General features: G+C 38.2%; 1 protein-coding gene across 1 annotated transcript in view; it reads left to right on the top strand.

The window, feature by feature from the left end:
* Window positions 1-23,074, top strand: part of ADAM19 (ADAM metallopeptidase domain 19) — a 123,712-nt gene that overhangs the window by 52,507 nt on the left and 48,131 nt on the right. The window contains exon 5 of the mRNA XM_074291925.1: window positions 13,417-13,493. Within this exon, the coding sequence (XP_074148026.1) occupies window positions 13,417-13,493 (77 nt within the window). The remainder of the gene's footprint in view (window positions 1-13,416; window positions 13,494-23,074) is intronic.

Raw genomic sequence — 23,074 nt, 5'->3', positions numbered from 1 at the left:
AGATCTTCATCACCTCTCCTCTTGTAATGTTTTTCTATTTGCTTCAAATGTTTCTCCTTTCCAAATCATTGTTCATGCATTTACCAAAGTATCCTCTGACTATATCATTCCCCTGCGCCCAGTGGCTTCCCATTGTCTCTAGGGACAAAGACAAAAAAAACTTCTGTTTAATATTTGAAGCCCTTCATAATTTGGCCCCTTCCAACCTTCATATTACACATTGTTCTTCCCATAATCTGTAGTTCAGCAAATGCTGCAATCCTTTTTCTCACACATGATGCTCCATTTTTTTTTTTTATCTCCATGCCTTCCTCTGTTCCAGCATTCTGGAATGAACTCCCTTCTTCTCTCTGTCTTTTAGAGTTCTTGGTTCTTTCTTTTCTATCTGTTAGTGTCTTCCTTTCCCAAGTGACCTTTGATCTATTTTGTATGTGATCTGTCTGTACTTATGTGCACATATATATGTGGGCATATATATATATATATATATATATATATATATATATATATATATATATATATACACACACACACACATATATGTGTGTATGTATGTGTATATCTATCTCTATTTAAACCTTCTCTGACAAAACATAAGCTCTTTGAGGATAGGGACTGTTTCAACTTTGTATCCCCAGTGCCCAGCACAATAGTGAATATACAGAACCCAGTAAATCTTATTTGATTGATTGAATACTCCACAGTTAATGAAGTTCAGAGACAGGATTCAAATCCATATTTTCTGGTTCTTTAAGTCATAGCTCATATCATAGAGTTAGAGTGAGAAGCGACCTTAGGCACGATCTAGCCCCAAACCCTCCTTTTTTTTTTTTTTTTTTTTTTTTTTTTTTTTTACACAATGTAATTTTTTTTACACAAATGTAAAGTAATTTTTCCCAGATCCTACAACTTGTAAGGGGTAAAGTCACATTTAAACTCAGGTCCTGCGACTCTTAATGTAGTACTCTTTCCATTGTATGTTCCTGCCTCCAACATATCATACTGCTTCTCCAGTGTGTGGGGCTTGAGCTACATGCATATATGGGTAGAGATGTTTATGTGTTGTGATTTTGGAGTCACCAGGAAAAGACTTAGATGCCCTTCTTTGTCAGGCTGCTAACAGCCTGAAATCTCCCCACTGCTTATTCCTTAAAGTACTAAAAATGAAAATGTTATTAACATAAAAATGATATCTGGGAAAAATAAAACATTCTCATGCTAAGGACAAAGTCAATAGGGCTTTAGTAAATGTTGAATGAAGGAATGAAGCCATTATCAACTCTTTAGTTTGAAATAGTTCCTCAAATTAGTACTAGCATAGCAGTTCTAGAGACAGGATTAGTTGGTAAGTTTGAGTAGAAGAAAAACAAAGTCTACAACGTGGTCAGCGCAGACCTCCTGATTCCCAAAAAGGAAGGCATATAGAAAGGAGATTGGAGGGACACCAAAGATAAACTATCCTTTCCATAGTTCTGCTGAGAGCTTTTCCTGATGGAGAGGCTCTTCTTTTAAAAAGCATATTCAAGAACAATACAGACTATAGTGTTATCCAGTTTTCTGGGGGGCTGTCCAGCTGTGACTAGAGTTCTAGGAATCTGCTCCTTCCTCTTGCCCTTCTGCTGGAACGTTTCACTTCAGGGTGAGCTCTATTCCCAGCCTTTTGGGGAGGTCATAGTCTGGGCCAGATGGCTTCCATTCATTCACAAAGACTTCATGAAATTTCTGCTGCCAGCCAAGGGCTTGTGCCACTGCTGCTCCACATAGATCAGAATTGGTCACAGCTTTAGAAACACAGATTGGCAAAAGTCGGTGAGCTCATCCTCCCTGATGCAGTTGCACCCTCAGGGCTGAGGAGTGGGGATGGAATTCTGTGACTTCATAGACCCTAATGATTTGCTTGTTCTCTGTGCCCTTGGCATCTACATTAGTGGAAGATGTCATGCGATTTCTTTGGAGACACACACATCCCTCTTTTGCTCCTCCTCAATTCCCCAGTACTGTTCTTTTGAATCTTTGTCAAAGAGTGCTGTTGTATAATATACATTCACGAGATAGTAGAGAGTCTGTAAAGATACTCCCATTTCCTGAATTAGTGATCCAGAACGCCTAAGGTTGACTCCAAATCTTATTACTTAGGGTTCCTATAGCTTCTTTCCCGTGCCTGTCATAGTGGGTTCTCAAATTAATTCTATTTTTTTGAGAAACCAAAGGTTAAAATGTATCTGAAACAATCTGTTCTTCTTACCTTTGAGTTCTACCTTACATAAGAAAGCCAAAAGTTAAAAGTCCTCAAAAGTTCTGTACAGATTCAGGGAACCCTTTAGAGAATCTATTAAAAAACACAGGCTATGAGCTGTGATCTTATATTTCATCTTTCTTTCTTTAGTGGATAGAGCACCAGCCCTGAAGTCAGGAGGACCTAAGTTCAAATTTGGCCTCAGACATTTAATACTTTTTAGCTGTGTGACCTTGGGCAAGTCACTTAACCCCAGTTGCCTCAGCAAAAACAAACAAACAAACAAAAAAGAACCAATAAACAAACAAACAAACAAGAAAACACCATACCAAACCAGAGAGCTCATTGCAAAATACATTTAATTAACATAGATTATTAAGTTTCATAACATGGGAAATGCACTCCCCAAGGAGTGCAGAGGCAACACTCCTACTTCTAGGTTTAGTGCCTGCTAGAGTACCTTTTTCCTTCTAAAGCTGCTTGCTAATTCCCTGCAGAGATGCTGATATCCTCTGCAGGCTTGCTGATGTCATCTCTTGCATAATTTTTCTTCAGTGTAGTCTCATCCATTGATGATACATTGAACTTAAGTTGCCAAGTGGGAGCTTTGGTGCAAGTGATTGGTTACAATTCCTCTGTGAAATCATTGGTTCATAAATCATGTATAGCTTTATGGCTTTTTAAGTTCCTTTGTATGTCAAATGCACTGCTATACATAGTCAACTCAGCAAGAGTTTCTCAGGTCCAATTTATCTTTTTAACTTTTTTTTTTTTTTTTTTTTTTTTTTTTTTTGCCCCTGAGAAATGACTTGCAGTGGCAATATTCTCAGGTCTAGAAATTTGAGGTGGGGTAGGAAAATTGAATGGATTTAGGGGTATCATTCATATTTTCTTAGACCTTTACTTAGCAAAACTAGAGAAGGGTGGCGGAGCTGACACCTTTGTTCTGCCTTCCTATATCTCCATTCAAATTGATGCTCTAGTAGTCCAAAGTTTAATTGATAATAGTAATGACTATGGGGATGGAAATAAAAGGAAGATTGTAAGAGAGCTTTAGAGGTTAAATTATGATTGAATATGCCAAATGATTGAATATGAGGGGTAAGAGAAAGGGAAGAATCGAAAATAACTGAAGTTGCTACCATGTATGACTGGGAAGGATGACATTGTCCTAAACAGAAATAAGGAAGTTTGGAAGAGGAATGGCTTTAGGAGATAAATATAAGCGCTGTTTTAAAGATGCTAAGATTGTGATACCAATGGGATATTTAGGTGAAGATACCAAATAGGTTGTTGGCAATTAGAGACTTGTAAAGACCGAGTTAGCATCCTGGATACCTTAGAATCAGCTGGAGTCAGGATAAGCAAATATGCTTGATCTTTATTCTTGGTCTTTTGGGGTAACAGTCTGGGGAATGGACACAGGAATCTCCACACCTTCTTTCTCTCTCTCCACTGCCTAAAAGTTACTCTCCCTTATCTTACTCCACCCTCCAATCCCTCTTACAATTTTCTGTATACACCCACAGATTGGGCCAGCACAGAATAATGGGCAGGGCCATTCTCCAAGCATGTGCTAATAGAATATTGTCCAATTGGTAATTAACCTTAAGTGCATCTGCTCAGAATTTCAGCCCTTTACATCTCCTTCTTTCTTTTGTTTTAGAACACAGTTGGTTACACCATCTCTGACTTCTTAGAAAGGGAGATGAAAAGCACCAAAGGGAATGGGGATTGCTAGTGGGTTTCTGGGCTAAAAGATCTTATTAGAAACAGTATGCACAAACCCATGAGCATGGGAGGTATTACACAAGCACATAGCAATAACACACAGGCTATTAGTAATGACTCTCCCTACAGCCAGTGCAGGCTCAATGTGGTGTAACAAACATGAATTATTCATGCAAGTAGTGATATAACAAAAAATATAAATCAACATGGTCTTGTAAAAGATTTCCAGAAGTCCTAGAAGGAAGATATGTAAACAACAGTCACATATAAGCCTTCTTCAGCAGCCAAGAGATAGTCCAAAACCAATCTATTGTCATTGCTTCACATGTCAGGGAATCCAATGATTCCTACAGATTTTGAAGTCCTGCAACAGTCATTATTTCTCAGAAAATCTAATGATTCTGGAGGGTTTTCAAGTCCTACAACAGTCTTATCATATTTCAGAGAATCCAGTGATTCCTGAGGGTTTTGAAGTCCTACAACAATCTTATCATGTCTCAGAGAATCCAATGATTCTGGAGGGTTTTCAAGTCCTACAACAATCTTATCATATTTTAGAGAATCCAATGATTCCTGAGGATTTTCAAGTCCAACAATTTTTGATGTCCATGACTCAGTTGCCATAACTGCCATGCTTTTTCAGTGGTGGGCACAGTCAGCAACGAAACCACCCAATGTTTCTTGGGTCTTCTCCTTCGTTTTAAGGGTCTGCGCCATCTCTTTCTGATGGACAAGGCGAATACGGCTCATTGACACCCATCTGATTCCTTCTCCATCTGTGGAGATATACACAAACCCTCTCCCCCAAGTGGTTAACCTATCTGGTCCCTTCCATTCACCACTTTCTCGGTCTCTCCACATCATCTGGCAGTTATCTAAAGATAGTGGAGCTGCTCGCATAGGACACTGACCTTCCAGTGGGTTATAAAACCTGCCTGCCAGAGCCAGTGCATCTTTGTCAAAAATCAAGAAGTTAATAGTTATAAAGGGCTAGATTTAGAAATTCTCTAGGGTTACCTATGGCTCCCCCTTTCTTTTGTTTTTGGAGGAGCTTCTTAATGTCTCTGTTTATCCTCTCTACTATTGCCTGTCCTTGAGGATTAAAGGGCATGCCAGTAGTGTGTAAAATCTTATACTGTGCACAAAAGTGGGCAAAATGTTTAGAAATATATGCAGGTCCATTATCTGTTTTTATTGCTTGTGGCACACCCATAATTGCAAATGCTTGTATAAGGAATTCAGTGACCACTTGGGCTGTCTCTTTTGCTGCTGGCATTGCAAATGTGAATCCTGAAAAGGTGTCTACCACGACATGAATAAAAGACAGACGACCAAAAGATTTATAATGGGTCACATCCATTTGCCAGATTTCATTGGATCTCAAACCACGAGGATTCTTCCCTGGAGGGAGTGTAGGAGCATGGAAAGGAAGGCAAGCTGTACAGGCTTTTACTATACTCCTAGCTTCCTCTCTTGTTATTTGAAATTATAAATATAAAGCTCAAGCAGCCTGATAATATTTAAAATGAGATTCTTGGGCTTCTTGAAATAAAGGAGTATTGGCCAGCATACTTAGAAGGCTATCTGCCTTTGAATTACCATATAAAATACAATCTGGAAGTCCACTATGAGAGTGGACATGCAAGACATAAATCTTACCTGAATGCTTTTGCACTTGCTCTTGAAGTTTCTCAAAGAGCTGATATATGTATTAGAGGCTACAAATTTTATTTGGACTGTGGCAATTCTTTGTATCATACCTACTGAATAGGCCAAATCAGATATTATATTTATATCTCCTGGATAATAAGAAAGAGCTAGAATGATTGCATACAATTCATTCTGCTAAGTGGACTGAAAAAGAGTTCTGACTACTCTCTTTATAGTTAAGTCATGAGAGTATACAGCACAAATATTATGTTTGGATGCATCTGTAAAGATAGTTGGTGCTTTAAGAGGAACTTTAGAAACCTTTTCTTCAAGAATCCATTGCCAATTATGTAATAGTCTGGTTATCTTTAATGGAGACCCGTATGTAAAATTTGGAGCCATGGCTAATAAAATTTGCCACTATGGGATAGTTTCACAGCACACATTAACTTGTACATTAGTATAAAAAGTACATATCTTGTCAGGTCTTATCCCAGATAATTGTAGTGCTCACTTAATGACCTTTAATAAAATTCTAGCCACAAGCACTGGGTAAGGAATAAGGCTTTGTTTTTTTTGTACTGGGAGGTTCACCCACTTTATCACACTGTCTCCTTGATGAAGGACTGCTGTGGATTCCTCTTGTGTAGCAAAAACTGATATTTCCAAGGGTTTTTTGAGTGACTCACATTGGATAAAGCCCGTTCAACTTCTCTCAAAGCCCCTTGAGCTTCTTTTGTAAGCTGACATGGTGAGTTTAAAGCACTGCCTTCTCTTAAAATGTTATATAATGGTTGCAATTGATAGATAGTCAAGCCTAACACTGGATATATACATTGGCTATTTCCTATCAATTTCTGAAAGTCATTTAAGGTATTTAGCTTCTCTGTTCTTAAGGAGAGTTTTTTTGTACTATAAGCACTTTAGGGTATACTTTATATCCTAAATATTGAAAAGGAGCATGTCTTTGAATTTTTTCTGGAGCTATATGCAATTTGTAGTTCCTCAGTGTTTCCATGGTCTTTTGTAGACATGCTTCTAATATTTGTTCCTCAGGTGCACATCCCAATATATTATCCATGTAATGTAATAACATTACTTTTGGAAATGTTTTTCTTACTGGAGTAAGAGCAGCAGCAACATACATTTGACACGTAGTAGGGCTGTTTTTCATTCCCTGTGGCAAAACTGTCCATTCATATCTTTTATAAGGCTCAGCTAAGTTAACGCTGGGCACTGAAAAGGCAAATCTTTTTATATCCTCCTTATCTAGAGGGATAGAATAGAAACAATCCTTAATGTCTATAACCCAAAGAGGGCATTCTCTAGGCAACTGAGTAGGAGATGGAAGTCCAGGTTCAAGAGTTCCCATAGTTTCCATCTGTTCATTTATCTTTCTCAAATCAGTCAGCATCCTCCATTTTCCAGATTTCTTTCTTACAAAAAATACTGGGGAATTCCAAGGACTTAGAGGAGGTTAGAAATGTCTTTGGTCAAGTTGCTCCTATACTATGTCTAATAAGGCCTGAATTTTATCTCTACCTAAGGGCCACTGTTCTATCCACACTGGTGTATCAGTTTTCCATTGGATAGGAACAGGTGAAAGTGTTGGCAGGCCTTCAAGAGCAGTCCTGCCTAAAAAAACGAAGTACTCAATTATAATCCTAATTGTTGTAAAATGTCTCTTCCCCACAGACTGATGGGGATATTTTTCAACTATAAAAGGAGTTAAAACTCCTGTTTTGCCTTCAAATGTCCATTTCAAAGTGGTAGCACTAACTTTAGCTGCTATTGATCCTCCTACCCCAGACATGTAGGTATCTGCCTTATTCTTTGGCCAATGACTGGGCTAGTTGGCACCTCTAATGACTGTGCAATCTGCACCTGTGTCTACCAATCCTTCTAATGCTATGCCATTTATATAGATAGTGAGCATAGGATGGTCAGCTGTCACAGCTGCTGTTCAGTATATTCTTGGATTTTGTTGCTTGGAGTCAGAATCTGGGCAACTATCACCAGATTGCTTATTAGGAGTCTGTATCAGTAAACCTGATGCTACTACTTCTCCTGGTTGATACACACATTGTCTACCTGTATTAGTGACTGGGAGATTATCTACACATTCCGCAGTTTCCCACATCAGTGTATGGATGGACACTGTTTTGTAAGTACTCTCAGGAGGTGAAATGGTCAAGCCTACTGTGCCTGGAGGCAAGGGATCCATAGGCTGGAGAGGAACAGATTTCACCTCTCCAGGGGGTATCTCAGTTGTCCCAGCTGCATACAAGTCTATCCTCCCTAATTATAATCTCTTTCTCCCACCATGTTGATTCCTGGCTGACTGATTGTGTAATCCCTTTCTCCCCTCAGATGGCTTCCTGGCTGATTGGTCATGTCTGGGTACTGAACTTCTAGGCACTCTCTGGGTGTAGCATCGGCTGCCCTCATGCCCCAAGTGTTTTTTGCCCCTCGTCCCATTTCCCTGAATCAATCTACACTCTGATGCCCAATGGAGTCCTCTGTTGCTTTTTGGACATGGGGTTTTGGGTCTTGTTCTCCGACCCTGTTTTCTCACTCTGTCTCTATGCCAACATCGAGCTTTCAGATGCCCTACTTTACCACATTGAAAGCATTGACGAGTCTCTCTGGAAGTTCCTTGCCAAAAGGGACCCTGTCTTCCCATGTTGGGATCTTGGGAAGTCTGCACAGTAGCCTGGCTATAAAAGGTATTTGTGCCCAATGTGGCACAGCGTCTTATTCTACAAACCTTATTAGCATTTTCTTTAGCAAGTTGCTTTATCATAATGTCTGTTACTGCATTTTCACCATTAGTTCATATAACAGCTGTCTGCAAACATCCACAAAATCAGCAAAGAGTTCATTTGGTCCTTGTGCAATTTTTGTGAAGGCCTCACCCTCGTCGTTTTTATTGGGGAGAGAAGCCCATGCTTTGATAGCAGCAGCAGGAATTTGCTCATATTATTATGATTAATTAATCTGTACTGGAATGGCTGCATAAGAACCTATACCTGTTAATTGGTCACAGGTGATTAGAATATTAATTTCACTTTGACTATTTTGTTGGGCTTGTATCCTACAGAGCTCACTAAATTCAGAAAGCCACAACAAGTTTTGTCCAAGTTCTAAGCATATCCTTGCTATAGATTTCTAGTCCCTAGGGGTTAAGACTTCATAAGCTAAATTCTGTAATAACATCTTAACACAAGCTAATGTAGCCCCATAAAGAGTACAAGCCTTTTTCAGGTCTTTGAGGATTTCTATATCAAAAGGAGTGTATCTTCTACTTTCTTGACCTGAAGAGTTAAAACAGGGGTTCTCAAATTACAGCCTGTGAGCCAGATGCTGCCCGATGAGGAGATTTATGCAGCTGGCTAGGTTATGGCAAATGGGCTGAGGGGCAGAGAGCTTTTGTTTTTTCTATAGTCTGGCCCTCCAACAGTCTGAGGGACAGTGAACTGGCCCTCTATTTAAAAAGTTTGAGGACCACTGAGTTAAACTGTTGAGTCACAGGATAAATTCCTATTTTCAAATCACCTAAATCCTGCCCTTCTTTTGTGGCTTTAAGTAGTGTCTTTTTCAATCTAGTTATAGGAGGGGGTGATTGCTGGGTGGGGGGAAGTGCTGGTGATATCACTGCCCATCCCACTACTCTTCCTCGCTCCATCCTGGAAGGTGGAGTTGATGGGGGCATGTCAATAATCTGCTCCCGAAGGTGGGGTTGAAGCTGCCTAAAGAGATCGAGAATCACCATACCCTTGAACCTGACTTAATTCCCCACACCCTCGGGTAATAATGTCATTAATCTGTTCATTGTTTTCCTCTTTTTCCTCACACTTCCTCTGGCTGTTCCTAAAACTTTTCTTTTTTCAAATGTGAAGGCCGAGTTAGCACTCTGGATATCTTAGAATCAGCCAGAGTCAGAATAAGCAAAAGTCCTTGATCTTTATTCTTGGTCTTTTGGGGTAGCAGTCTGGGAAATGGACACAGGAATCTCCACACCTTCTTTCTCTCTCCACCACCAAAAAGTAACTCTTGCTTGTTTTACTCCACCCTCCAATCCCTCTTACAATTCTCTGTATACACTAAACAGATGGAGCCAGCACAGAATAGTGGGCAAGGCCATTCTTTAAGTATAATAGAGTATTGTCCAATCAGTAATTAGCCTTAAGTGCTCGATTGTCCAAGTGCTTCTGCTCAGAGTTTTAGCCCTTTACAGAGACTGGAGGTTAGGAGAGAAATCAGGTTTACATATATGGATTTGGATGGTATTTACATAAATATGGTATTAAATTGGAGCTGATGAGATCACTAAGAGAAATCAAAAAGGAAGAGGCTCTGGACAGAGTGTTGGAGGACATCTATACTTAGGAGTTTGTGGTGACTGAGCAAAGGAGGCTGAGGAAGAATAGTCATAAAAGTGAGAAGAAAGAGTACAATGTTATAAAAACCAAAGGAGGAAGATGATACAGGAAGACTAAGTGGTTGACATTGTTGATAAACTCCCAAGAGGTTAAATAATGGGAACTGAAACCATGAAATAAATTATATTAGTCAAGAGTGGGTTTAAAAGTCAAATTACTATCAGTCAAAAAATGAGGTAACAAGTTTAGACAGTTTTTCTTCAGTATTTTGATCATCAAACAAAGAGGAGACTATGGCATGATAACTTGAAAAGATGACAGATTTAGGTGAAAGATTTTAAAGAATGAAGGAGGAATTTTTTTATGGACTTGGGGGTAGACCAAAGCTAGCCTTTTTCTTTTGGAGGGCAGTAATTGCTAGTCATACCAATATCAGTTGGGAGTAGGAGGGAGGGAAGGAAGGAAGGAAGGAGGGAGGGAGGGAGGGAGAGAGACAGAGAGACAGAGAGAGAAAGAGAGAGAGAGAGAGAGAGAGACAGAGAGAGAGAGAGAGAGAGAGAGAGAGAGAGAGAGAGAGAGAGAGAGAGACAGAGAGAGAGAGAGAGACAGAGAGACAGAGAGAGAGAGAGAGAGAGACAGAGAGACAGAGAGAGAGAGAGAGACAGAGAGAGAGAGAGAGAGAGAGAGACAGAGAGAGAGAGAGACAGAGAGAGACAGAGAGAGAGAGAATATGAAGGATGTCTTTCTCTCCTACTGTGTTAAAGTTGTATGCATGGGAATGAAAACACATGAGCCCCAGATGTTGAAGGAATTTCACCACTAGCCAGTATCTTAAAATCCAGATGAGGTTGCAGCTAAGATAAATATTCTAAATATTATGCAACCTGAGGAAGTAATTTGACAAAGCTATAACTAGATAAAGGGGTCCGGATGCTGAAATCTGAGGGTTACATTTTCTGGATAGGACTCCAGCTCACAACCACTGACCCTCTTCTAACTCTTAAATTTTGGCTCTCTACTCACTACTAATTCAATGCCAGTATGTCCAGACTATTGAATCAATTTCAACCCAGCATCCTTTCTAATGGGATTGTTGTGGGAATCTAGATCTAAAGCAACACATCTTTAATAGGTGATTGGTCCAGGAAATTGAAAGATCAGTGATATCAGGTAAAAAGTCTCAGAAGAAAGCGACCACAGAACAGTGATTCTTAATAGAGGCAGAATTTAGCCCCAATATATAACATTCTATTATAGAACTGCAATGAAAGATAGAATTTGGGCCTGTCCATCCCATTCAACAGTATAAAGCAGGGCAGGCCCTCAGCCTGGCATAGGTTCCTAATTAAGAAACTGAAGCTGTAGACATGAGTAAAAAGAAATTTTAAAACAAACCCTTCCACAATAAGAAAATACTATGGTTTGAGGTAATTCCATAATAAAATCCCTAAGGAAGAAAGTAATTTTGAAATAATAGCATGTGCATTATTGATAGATCTGTAAATGGATATAACCATTCTGGAAAACAATTTGGAGTTATACACAAAAAGTTTCAATTTGACCTACGTATACCACTGTCAGGCCTGCATCCTACAAAGAGCAAAGAAATAGAGAAGGATTTTATATGTACAAAAATATTTGTATTAGCCCTTTTTGTGGTGGCAAAAAAAATCTAAAACTAAAGAAATGTCCATGAATTTTGGAATGGTTAAATAACATGTGATATATGAATGTGATGGAATATTATTATAGTGTGAGAAATGAGGGAATAGTTGATTTCAGCAAGATATGGAAAGACTGATATGAATATATATAGTGAAATAATTAAAACCAAAAGAATAATTTATATTGTCAATATTATTCAAATGAGCAATTTGATGACTTTTATAAACTGAGGAAGAATGAACTGAGCAGAAACTGAACATCAATGTATACAATTGCAATATTGCAGATTGCAGAGGATACAATTTTGAGTGTTGTATGAGCTATGATCAATACAGCAACCATTCATGATTCCAGACGACTGATAGCATGCTTTCCATCTCCTGAAAGAAAAGTGATATGTTTAGTGCATAATGAGACATCTATCTATCCATTTATCTATCTGCCACCTGTCTTTCATCTATCTATCTCTTGTATGTGTGTGTGTATGATAGACAGCTGAGGAAATTTGTTTTGCTTGACTATGCATGTTTAATACAAGGAATAAGCTTTAAAGAATTTATATTCAATGTAATTAGGTGATCAGAGGAAGAGAAAATAAATTTGTTATTTTTTTAAAAAATTGATGATACCACAAATGGGGGGCAATGCAAGTACTTTCAGATGATATAACTATATTGGGGTTTTTTGCTTTGTATTTGTTTCAAGAGACGATATATGTGTAAATGTTTGCAATATAAAAACAAAACATTAATCTTATAAGATGTAATCCTCAGAAAAAAAGAATGGACTCCAAGAATGGAAGAAATGAAGAGCTTAAACAAGAGATAAATAATGAAATTATAACACTTAGAACAAAAATAAATAACTTAAAGCAAAAAGTATACAGAACTTAACCAGCTACTTGATACCCTAAGAAACAGATGGAGTAAAGAGAATTTAGTGATTCAATAAAACAATAAGAAATATTAGAATTACATTTAAAATAAAATTGTCCAATAAAAGTCTAAGAAAAAAGTAAAATAAAGTGCCTGCAATTATTAGGTTCAGAAGACCAAGTGAAAATAGAAAGAATCTATTGGTTATCTCCTGAAAGTAATCTCACACCTAGAAATGGCATAGCCACAATTTAAAGTTTTCAGATCAAAAGAAAAAAATACTTCAGCCAGCCATGGAGAAAGAGGTCAGGCAGGAAGCAGTCATGGTAAGGATCCCATAAAACTTAGCAGCAAATGACATAAAAGATTTTCAAGCATTCCTGTTGAGATAACAGAGTAAGCAGAATTTTAAAAACAAATTTAGGAGACAAAAAAAAAAAATTCCAAAAGGATGATTTTTTTTTGACTTGCACAAAATAGAAGGTGTCTTGATATAAAAAGATATGAAAAGAGAAAAACTTAATTACCAAAATTATTTTTAAAAAAAGAAAAACTACAGCAGATAAAGAGGAAATTATTAGAAACTCTTTCTACCTGGACCTCAGTTTCTTCCTCTGTAAAATGAGAATTTTAGACTAAGGAATTTCTATCATTCTGCTTAATTCTTATAATCTACTATTCCATACTAAGTCCAAGATTTTGTAGGTAAGGATCCGAGGAGTTTAAAGGAGGGAGAAGTCATCCATGGGCTGGAGAAGTTGGGGAATCTTTAAGGAAGGAAGATGGAACTTGTAGAATTACCTCTGGAATGAGAAAGGTAACTTTGGATACCACTCCTATATTTCTTTATCTTGACCAAATCCTTTGATCCTTCCAGGATAACTGTTTTTACCATGGGAAAGTGAGAAGGGAGGAACAATCCAGTGTTACGCTCAGCACCTGCAGAGGCATCAGGTAAGTAGATCTGGGTCCCTCACTCCTGCCCAATGGTATGGTGGAGAATGGCAAACCTATCCCCACCAATATCCTGCCATTACACTTGGGCCTCTCATCCTTTCTTTCTGCAAACTGAATTAAAAAAAAAAAAAAAAAAAAAAAAAAAAAGACTTGTGATTTCTTTGTTTTTTGGTCACTTCCACTGAGGAAGCAGTGTAGGATACAACCTGTTCTACCTAGCAGAATCTAAGATGTTTCTTAGGACACTGAGAAATAACTTGATTAGGACCATACAATGAGAGTCTAAGATCTTAAACTCAGTTTTCATGCCTCTGAGACTAGTGCTCTATTGCCTCTTTTAAAATGAGATTTATAAAGAAAAAATATGTGCTAGGTAAAGACTTAAGTGGTTTCTTCTTAAGATAATAATAACACTTTTCTCCAAGGATTCTGTTGTAAAATAAGAATAATAATAACACCTACCTCTCAGGGTCCTTGTGAGGCTAAAATGAGATATTTATAAAGCATTTTGCAAACCTTAAGTGCTATATAAATGCTGCTGCTATTCAATCATTTTAATTGTGTTTGACTCTTCGTGACTCCATGTGGGATTTTTTTTTGGTAGTGATACTAGAAGGGTTTGCTGTTGTTCCCTTCTCCATGTTATTTTATAGATGAGAAAACTAAGGCAATCAGGGTTAAATGACTTGCCTAGGATCACATGGCTAGTAAATGTCTGAGATCCGATTTCTTTACTTTAAGCCCATCTACTGTGCCACCTAGTTGCCCTAAATAAATCCTAGCTATTATTTTTAGTCAGACCTGCTATTTATTTAGCACCTACTATATGCCAGACACTCTACTAAGCACTGGGGGGAGTATAAAAAATAAAAGACAATCCCTGCATTTGAGGAATTCACATTCTAATAGGTGAGACAGCATGTATGTACAAATGATTTATCTACTGGATAAAGTGGAAATAATCAACAGAGAAAGGGCAGAATTTAAGAAGGAGAAGGAAAGACTTCTTATAGAAAATGGAATTTTAGCACAGACTTGAAGGAGGCCAGGGAGGAGGAAATAAAAAAGGTGAGCACTCCAGGGATGGAGAGAAGCTGAGGAACATGTCTGCAGCCGAAGATGGAATGCCTTGTTTGAGGTACAGCTAAGAAGCCAGTGGATCAAAGAGTGCATGGAGGACACTAAGGTGTAAGGAGATAGGTTATGAAGGGCCTGGAACATCAAACATGATTTGGTATTTTCCCTGGAGGTGGCAGTTAACTACTGGAGTTCTTTGAGTAGCAAGATATATAGTCAGCCCTGTGCTTTAGGAAAGTCACTTACTAAATAGAGAATGGTCATTATCATTGTCGTTGTTGTCATCATCATTTCTCAGCTGCCCCTACTCCCCCAAATCCCTTATTCTACCTCTTCCTTACCCCTAACCCAATTCTACCTCCCTCTTTTTTTTTTTTTTAACATAATAAGGCTCCTTGTCTATAGACTGCCTTTTCAATATGGCACCTTGTCACCCATCCACCCAGTCTTGCTACTCTCTGTCTGTATTGGTTTATCTGATCCAATAGCCATGGTTTGTGCTTCTGCCTGATGCATAGTGAGCATAAATGCTCATTGCTTTGCCTTGTCTTGTGTATTCTGAAACAGGAGACGTCTTTCTCATTCCCTACATTGTGGCCCCCACATGTTTGTTTATAAATAGGACACTGATTGTTTAGGGCTGTCTCTATCCTAATATTGTTTGGCAAAGCTCCCTAATGGGAATTCAAGCAGTCAGGAAATGAGGTTTGGCTGAGGGGCTGGAATGAAATACTCCCCAAATCCCCTTAAGTGACTTGAGCCCATAAACTGGATCAGCATGTTGGCTGACCAAGGCTGAGCCACAGCCACCTGTGGTTCTCAAATCAATAAGATACTTCCCCAGAAAAAAGGGAAGGTGCAGGTGTGACCTGCTTCTCTTTAGCTGTCTTCTGTCTGCTCTGGCAGGAGCTGCCGGAATTTGGCTTGGGCTGCAAAGTCTCTTATAAATCATTGTGGGAGCCTGACAATGTGTGTGGACTAGCTGAAGCTTCCATATGTTTTCACTTTGCCTTTCCCTCCAGTCCTTACCTTTTCCCCTGCCTCCATGTTCTTTTCCATCTCTCTCCTCTCTCCTCCCAGGAAATCAATGGTGCTTCCAGACCAGACACTACTCCTGTGAGTGTGAGTAAAAGTGAGTGGTTCAGGGCCAGATGGTTTTAAACTTACCCCGGTGGAGGAATGGGACTGGAGCTCACCCCGTGGAGGAATGGGACTGCAGCTCCTCAGCCCCATGCACCAACTCATATAACACCATAGTTAGCCCCCGAGTCTTATTAAAGGAGCTCTGTAATGGAAAATCTCCATAGCAATTGCTTTTCTTTTACTAGAAACATGTTTTCTGTGATTTGGGGAAATGAACCTGATTTATACCATAAAAAGTCTTCAGGTCCTATGAAACCAATGTGGAGAAATTCATCCCTATTTCTTTTTGGGCCTGTTGTGTGACACAGCTGTTGCAAGGTTCCCTTGAGCCCAGCTTTTCTAGGACTGTTTACAAGTCATGAAGCTGATGAATTGCAGGTACAGGACCAGGAAGAGGAATGTATGTGGGGAGATGGAAAAAGCACTCAAGGAGGCTTTTGATTTGGGTTTCAGGCTTAGTTCTGACACTAACCATGGCAGATTAATTTACCTTGTTGCACTTGCTTTCTAAAAAAATATGCAATAAGATATTCCTTGAGCTGCCTACCTCACAGGTTGTTGGGTTGAGATAGAAAATGGATGGGAAGATATCATGTAAATTGGAAAGGGCTACAAAAATGGAAGGTGTGTTATCATTCGCTTCCTGGCTCCTGGCCCTGGAAATACTGGCTGGAATTTGGCTCCAAGCCCTGCTGCACTGGGAGATTTTATTAATGGTTTGCTTGGGTTCCAGATCAGAATGGCAGAACTGGATTCCTTAACTGTTGTTCTTAACCCTGGGCTCTGCTTAAGAGAGTAACACCTCTTACTCCCTGTGGAAGCCATAGTCCACAAAGCTCAGCCTTTTTCTATGGTTCTGGTTTCAGAGATCAATTGGAAGAGAGAATTCTGGTCCTCAAAGAGCAGAGAACAAGAGTACCTTCCTTTTCTTTTCTCTCCTTCCCCTCAAATCCTCAGGGTGAGTGAGACAAACTCTACCCATGAGTCTTACTCATGTCCACCTTTCCTCTTTTTTGAGCACTTATCTCTATGGGCACCATCACTGAATTTTCCCTCAATTTAGGAGGGGATATGAACAACAACAAAGAATTGCTGTGAGGGTGTGGAATAGTTAGAATGGCAAAGTTGGAGCCTCTCCCAGGAAAATTATCAGTCTATGATAAGCAGCTCTTTCCTTCTCTTGTTTTCTCACCTTTAATCTTGTTTTTATCAATAACTTTTGTTTTTATGACACCTTTATTTCCAAATATAACCTTTCACCCTTTTCCCTCAGTGAGCTACCCCTTGTAGCAAAAAAGAAAAAAAAAGAAAAAATTGGTTCAGGAAAACCAACAAATAATCTGCCATATCTAACAGTATATGTAATATTCCATATCAATAATCTCTTGTTTCTGCAAAGAAGGGAAACAGGGGACATTTTCTTAACTGTTCCTTGGGACTAAACTTGGCCCTTATAAGGGCCAATTGTATTTTTCTAAACATCTTTCTGAAAAACATTGCAGTACTGAAGACTGGGAATAGAATCTTTAGGGTGGATGAATTAATTCCTGGGCTAGGTAACCTGTGGGAGAAGCAATTAGCCCTAGTCTCACCTGAGCTCCCTAGTCCCACATCACCAACTGCTCAATGGACATTTCATATAGGGTGTTCCAGAGACTTCTCAAACTCAGCATGTTCAAAAGAGAGATTCCCCCCCTCTAACCCAACCAACCTTTATTCATTTGAAGCCTCCCCACTTTTCCTTACATATAGCACCTTTATCTTCTGTTTCCATAGCTCTTGCTTGTCTATGTTGAAAATAGACCTCCTTACTATATATCATGGAATCCCTTCCTTTTTTAAAAACCCAGTTCAAGTACCACAATCTAATGAAGCTTCTTTTGCTCTCCCCAATTACTAGTGTACTTATTCTCCCTATGTTAGAAATGTACTTTATTTTTAATTGCCTTGTTTTTATTTTGTGTTTATTTTCCATATGCTTATAGATATAACTTGGGATTACAGTATAGAATATAAGAATTTTGAGAAAAGAGATTTTTTTTATTCATTTAAAAAAAAATTGTATCCCTAGTGCCTGTCACAGTGTTTGATTTGTAGTAGGCACTTTATTACAATACTTGTTAATTTTTTTTAGTGGCAAGACACTGTGCTTGGTGCTGGAGATAAAGGGAAAGAACAGACAAGTCAAGGAATGAGTACTAAATGAATACTATAGAAAAATAGTATCCCAGAGAATGGTCATTAAGCGCTGCCTGGAATGGTCACGAAAGGCTTTCTGTCTGTTTGTTAAAAAAAATTTATTTAATAGTTTTTATTTACCAGCTATATGCATGGATAATTTTACAACATTGACGATTGCCAAACCTTTTGTTCTAATTTTTCCCCTCCTTCCCCCCCCCCAGATGGCAGGTTGACCAATACATGTTCAATATGTTAAAGTATAAATTACATACCACATATATATATATATATATATATATATATATATATATATATATATATATATATATATATATATATACATGTCCAGACAGTTGTTTTGCTGTACAGAAAGAATCGGACTTTCTTTCTGTCCTTTTTTATCCTGACCAGTTAGATGGCACAGCAGATTAAGTACTGTATCTTGAGTCAAAAAGAGCTGCATTCTAATTCTGTCTTAGATCCTTCCTAGCTATGTGTCCCTGGGCAATCATTTAATCTCTGTCTCAATTTTCTTTTCTATTAAAAAAACAAAAACAAAAACAAAAAAACAACAACAACCCTACTAAAGTTGTTGTGAGGATTTAATAGAATAAAATCAGATAATATTTGCAAAATGCTCTGTAAATCTTGAAGCATTATATAAAGCCTTGCTGTTTTTCATTTGCAACATCTTTATTCTGTAAAACATAAGTTGACATGATGTATTTATTATATATATTCATAAAATATGCACATACATATATAAATGTGATCTAACATAAGCTATTGTTATTCTTATTTTAAAAGTGAGAAAATGTTATTTTTAATAAAATGTTATTCTTAACACAAAGTAATGACTCTCCAATAGTAAGAATTTAGGCACTGTGGCAGATGAGTATGGCAGAGGGGCCCCTAAAGCAAAGCAGATGAGCAGTGGTGTACTCCTTATGAGGACAATTACAACTGCCTGTATTTCTGTAGTTTATTAAGGCTAACAAAACAATTTCCTCTCATCAGACCTTTGAGGTAGGTAGGCCAACTATTTTAAATCTCATTTTCCCCTAGATAAATTAGTGTACAAGATGGGTTAAATGATTTGCTCAGAGTCACTAATAAGTATCAGAAACAAGATTCAAATTTATATCTTCTGCCTTGAACTCTATTGCTCTTTATTCTATACCAAGTTGTCTGCTGTAAGATTGACATATTGTTTTCTTGGGATGGGTCCACTATGAGTCAGATTGGCTCTTGAGTTTTTGAGAATTTAGGGCAGTTAATGGCTCAGTGAATAAGAGTATAACACCATAGTACAAATTCAGCCTTAGCTGTGTGATCTTGGTAGTCATTTAACTTTTCTTTGCCTCAGTTTCCTCATCTGTAAAATGGGGACAATAATAGTACTTATATCCCGATGTTACTGAGAGGATCCAATAATTATAAATAATATAATAATTGTAAAGCCCTTAGCCCAATGCCTGGCACATATATAGTAAGCATTATATAAATCTTAGCTATTACTATTATTGTTGTTATTATTATTTTAAGAGAGATGTTCCCTAAAATCTGAGCTTTGCATATTTGGAGGTTAATTTCCATCGAGGATATGTATGCAGCACCAAATGCTGTTCCTATACCTGTAACACACTCCTCCATCATCTCCAGTTCTTAACACCACTGGTTTCCTTCAAAGAGCAGTTCAAAAGTTTTTTCTGGACCTCCTTTATAGGGAAGGTACTAATGCCTTCCCTCCAAAATGACCTTGTGTGTCTTAGATGTGTATGTACTATTTTCCTTAAGGATGATAATAATAAACGTTTCTATAGTGTTTACTAAATGACAAGCACTGTGCTAAACATTCTACAGTTATTATCTAATCGAATCCTCACAATAGCCCTGGTAAGTAATTGTTATTATTATTTCCATTTACTGATGAGTAAACTGAGGTAAAGAGAGATTAGTTGATCTGTTCAGGGTCACATAGATGACATGTGCCTGAGATTGGATTTGAATTTAGGTCTTCTTGGTTATGGACTTGGTGTTCTATCTTGTCCACAGCGATACCTACTTGCCCCAGTAATAATAATTAGCATTTATATAATTTTAAGGTTTGTAATGCTCTTTATAAATATTGTCTCTTTTTATCCTTGCAACTCTGTGAAGTAGATGCTATTCCTATCCTCATTTTATAGAAGAAGAAACTGAGACATAGATAAAGAGATTTGTCCAAGGTCACACAGCTAATAAGTAAGATAGAACCTCCTTAGAGGAAACGGGCAGGGATTGTTTCATATTTGTGTATCCTTAGTGTCTGGCATAGTGCCTATAATGGGAAATTCTTGTTGATTGAAGGAATAAGTGAATGGGGGGGGGTAGATATGGTGAAACAACAAAGTAGATTTTGCAACTGTTTTTTTTTTTTTTTTTTTTTTTTTAAGCTCTAGTCTCATATTTATGCAGTTCCGTAAAAGGCTCCTTTCCTCATTCACCAAGATAAGGGGAAAATACTCTTCCTCCCTCACTTCCCTATATACATGCAAGGGTGCATTTTGTCCTTTTGTGGCCTCTGTTCTCCTTGAACACTGCCCCTGATATTGATTTAACATGAGATTTCCATCACAACCTAAGGATGCTGTTAAGGATATCCAGTGTATCTTGCTCCAGACCCTGTTCCCCTTAGGACTAATCTTAGTTTCATTATTTGATGATAACCCCTATGTGAAGACCCTTGAGAGAGCCCTCTGCAGGACTGATTTGATCTTGGCTGCAGGAAGATGCCCTCATCCATTCAGAGGTTAAACATGAATAGCCTCACCAGCTCCGTGCATGGCTCCATTTGGATTTGTTCTGTTGGATTTCATTTTCAGAGAGCACTTACTTAATGATGAAAGATGGTGTGTGAGGTCTCCCGCCTAGCCAGAGGTCTGGCTTCCTTCTTTCTCCCTCTCCCAATTTCTATCTGCCAGCACTAATATTTAGCAAATCAGACCAACTGAACCTCCCAATAGAATAAACAACTGGTTTGTGTTCAGAGGGAAGAGTAGCTGAGCTGAATGGGTACCAGCAGCAGTGAAGGGCTCTGGGAGGATGATTCTGAGGAATTCTCTCAAGGTCAAAACCACTGTTAGAGGACAAATCCTGGGTCTTGTCCCTGGTGTTTCTGCAGTAATAAACATGTCTTAGAGGGGAGCTGTTGAGGTGGAAAGAGGTTTGGGGAAGATTCTGGGAAGATGGCAGAGTAGGTTGGTAATTTCCCCCACAAATAAGAACAAATTTGAGCCTCAGGGCAAACATAGTCTAGTAGAAAATCAAGATTTGTGGTACAACTGGAGTTCTTCTGATACAACCTGATAACATCTGAAGAAAGATCTAGGACTGGAGGTTAATCTGTGTGAAGTGCAAACATCCCCAGGCTAGCCAAGCAGAAATATCAAGTGGGGATCCCTTGGCTTAGTGTAGAACCACAGAAACTTTCACCTCCTCGACTGTTTGTGGAGTCAGGGATCTGAGTCAGGGGAGATTGATAGAACTTTGGCTGATCAGGAACACCAGGCCCAGCAGTGCTGCAGAACTCTGGCTCTGGGCAAGAAAGAACCCAGCACACCAGGAGTGCAGAGGCAGTAGGGCAGGAACACTACTGGACCGTTGCAGGAGGGTGGAATTCCTGATTTGGGGTTCCACGTCAGAGGGGAGAGCTGAGATGAAGCCAGAGGCACTATCCTCCCACCTTACAATTAGAAGTGCTTACACTAATGCCTCTTATTTTTAAAAACTGAAGAATAACAATGTTATAGAAACATATTTTGGGAATAGGGAAGATGGGGGTTCTTCTTTAGAGGAGAACACTTTAATAAAAAAAATCTCCTACACCAAAGAGTAACATGAAAGGGCTCTCTATCCAGAGAGAATTCACAGAACTTAAAAAAAAAAATAGAATTTAAAAGTCAAATGAGACATTGAAAAAAAACTAAAAACAAAAACAAAAACCATCCAAGAAAAATAAGATTATAAAAAAAGTTAACCAACTAGAAAAGGAGATACAGAGTATTAAAGATGAAAATAACTACTTGAAAATTAGATTCTAGGACAAGAGGAAGCTAGTGAAGCTATGAGAGACCAAGAAATAACAAAACAGATTATAAAGAATGAAAAAAAAAATAGAACAGAATGTGAAACATCTTTTTTTTCCCATTTATAAATTTTTTTTTAATTTTTTATTATATATATATTTTTATAATATTATCCCTTGTATTCATTTTTCCAAATTATCCCCCCCTCCCTCTATTCCCTCCCCCCGATGACAGGCAATCCCATACATTTTACATGTGTTACAATATAGTCTAGGTACAATACATGTGTGTGAATATCATTTTCTTGTTGCACAATAAACATTAGAATCCGAAGGTACATGCAACCTGGGCAGACAGATATTAGTGCTAACAATTTACATTCACTTCCCAGTGTTTCTTCTCTGGGTGTAGCTACCTCTGTCCATCATTGATCAACTAGAAGTGAGTTGGCTCTTCTTTATGTTGAAGATTTCCACCTCCATCAGAATACATCCTCATACAGTATTATTGATGAAGTGTACAGTGATCTTCTGGTTCTGCTCATTTCACTCAGCATCAGTTGATTTAAGTCTCTCCAGGCCTCTCTGTATTCCTCCTGCTGCTCATTTCTTACAGAGCAATAATATTCCATAACCTTCATATACCACAATTTACCCAACCATTCTCCAACTGATGGACACAGAATGTGAAACATCTTATAAGAAAAATGACAAATCTGGAGAATAGATCAAGAAGAGAAAAATATAAGAATAATTGGATTACCTGAAAGCTTTGACCAAAAAAACAAAAAACAACTTTGACAGAATAATACAAGAAATAATCCAAGAAAGTTGTCCTGGAGTGGTAGAACATGAGGGGAAAGTAGGAATAGGAAAAAATCCATTGATCACCACCTTAACAAGATCCTTTGTGGAAAACACATAGGAGCATTATTGCCTGATTTTGAAATCACTAGATCAAAGAGAAAAATTTGCAAAAAGCAAGAAAAAACAATTCAAATATGCTGGAGCTACAATTAGAATTGTACAGGACTTATCAGCAACCACAATAAAAGACTATAGGTCCTGGAATAATATCTACTGACAATCAAAAGTAGACCTGAGGCCAAAA

This window comes from Sminthopsis crassicaudata, chromosome 2 (assembly GCF_048593235.1).
Source record: "Sminthopsis crassicaudata isolate SCR6 chromosome 2, ASM4859323v1, whole genome shotgun sequence".
Classification (NCBI taxonomy): domain Eukaryota; kingdom Metazoa; phylum Chordata; class Mammalia; order Dasyuromorphia; family Dasyuridae; genus Sminthopsis; species Sminthopsis crassicaudata.
Note: the sequence above shows the minus strand (reverse complement) of the source record. Positions and strands in the feature narration are given on the sequence as shown.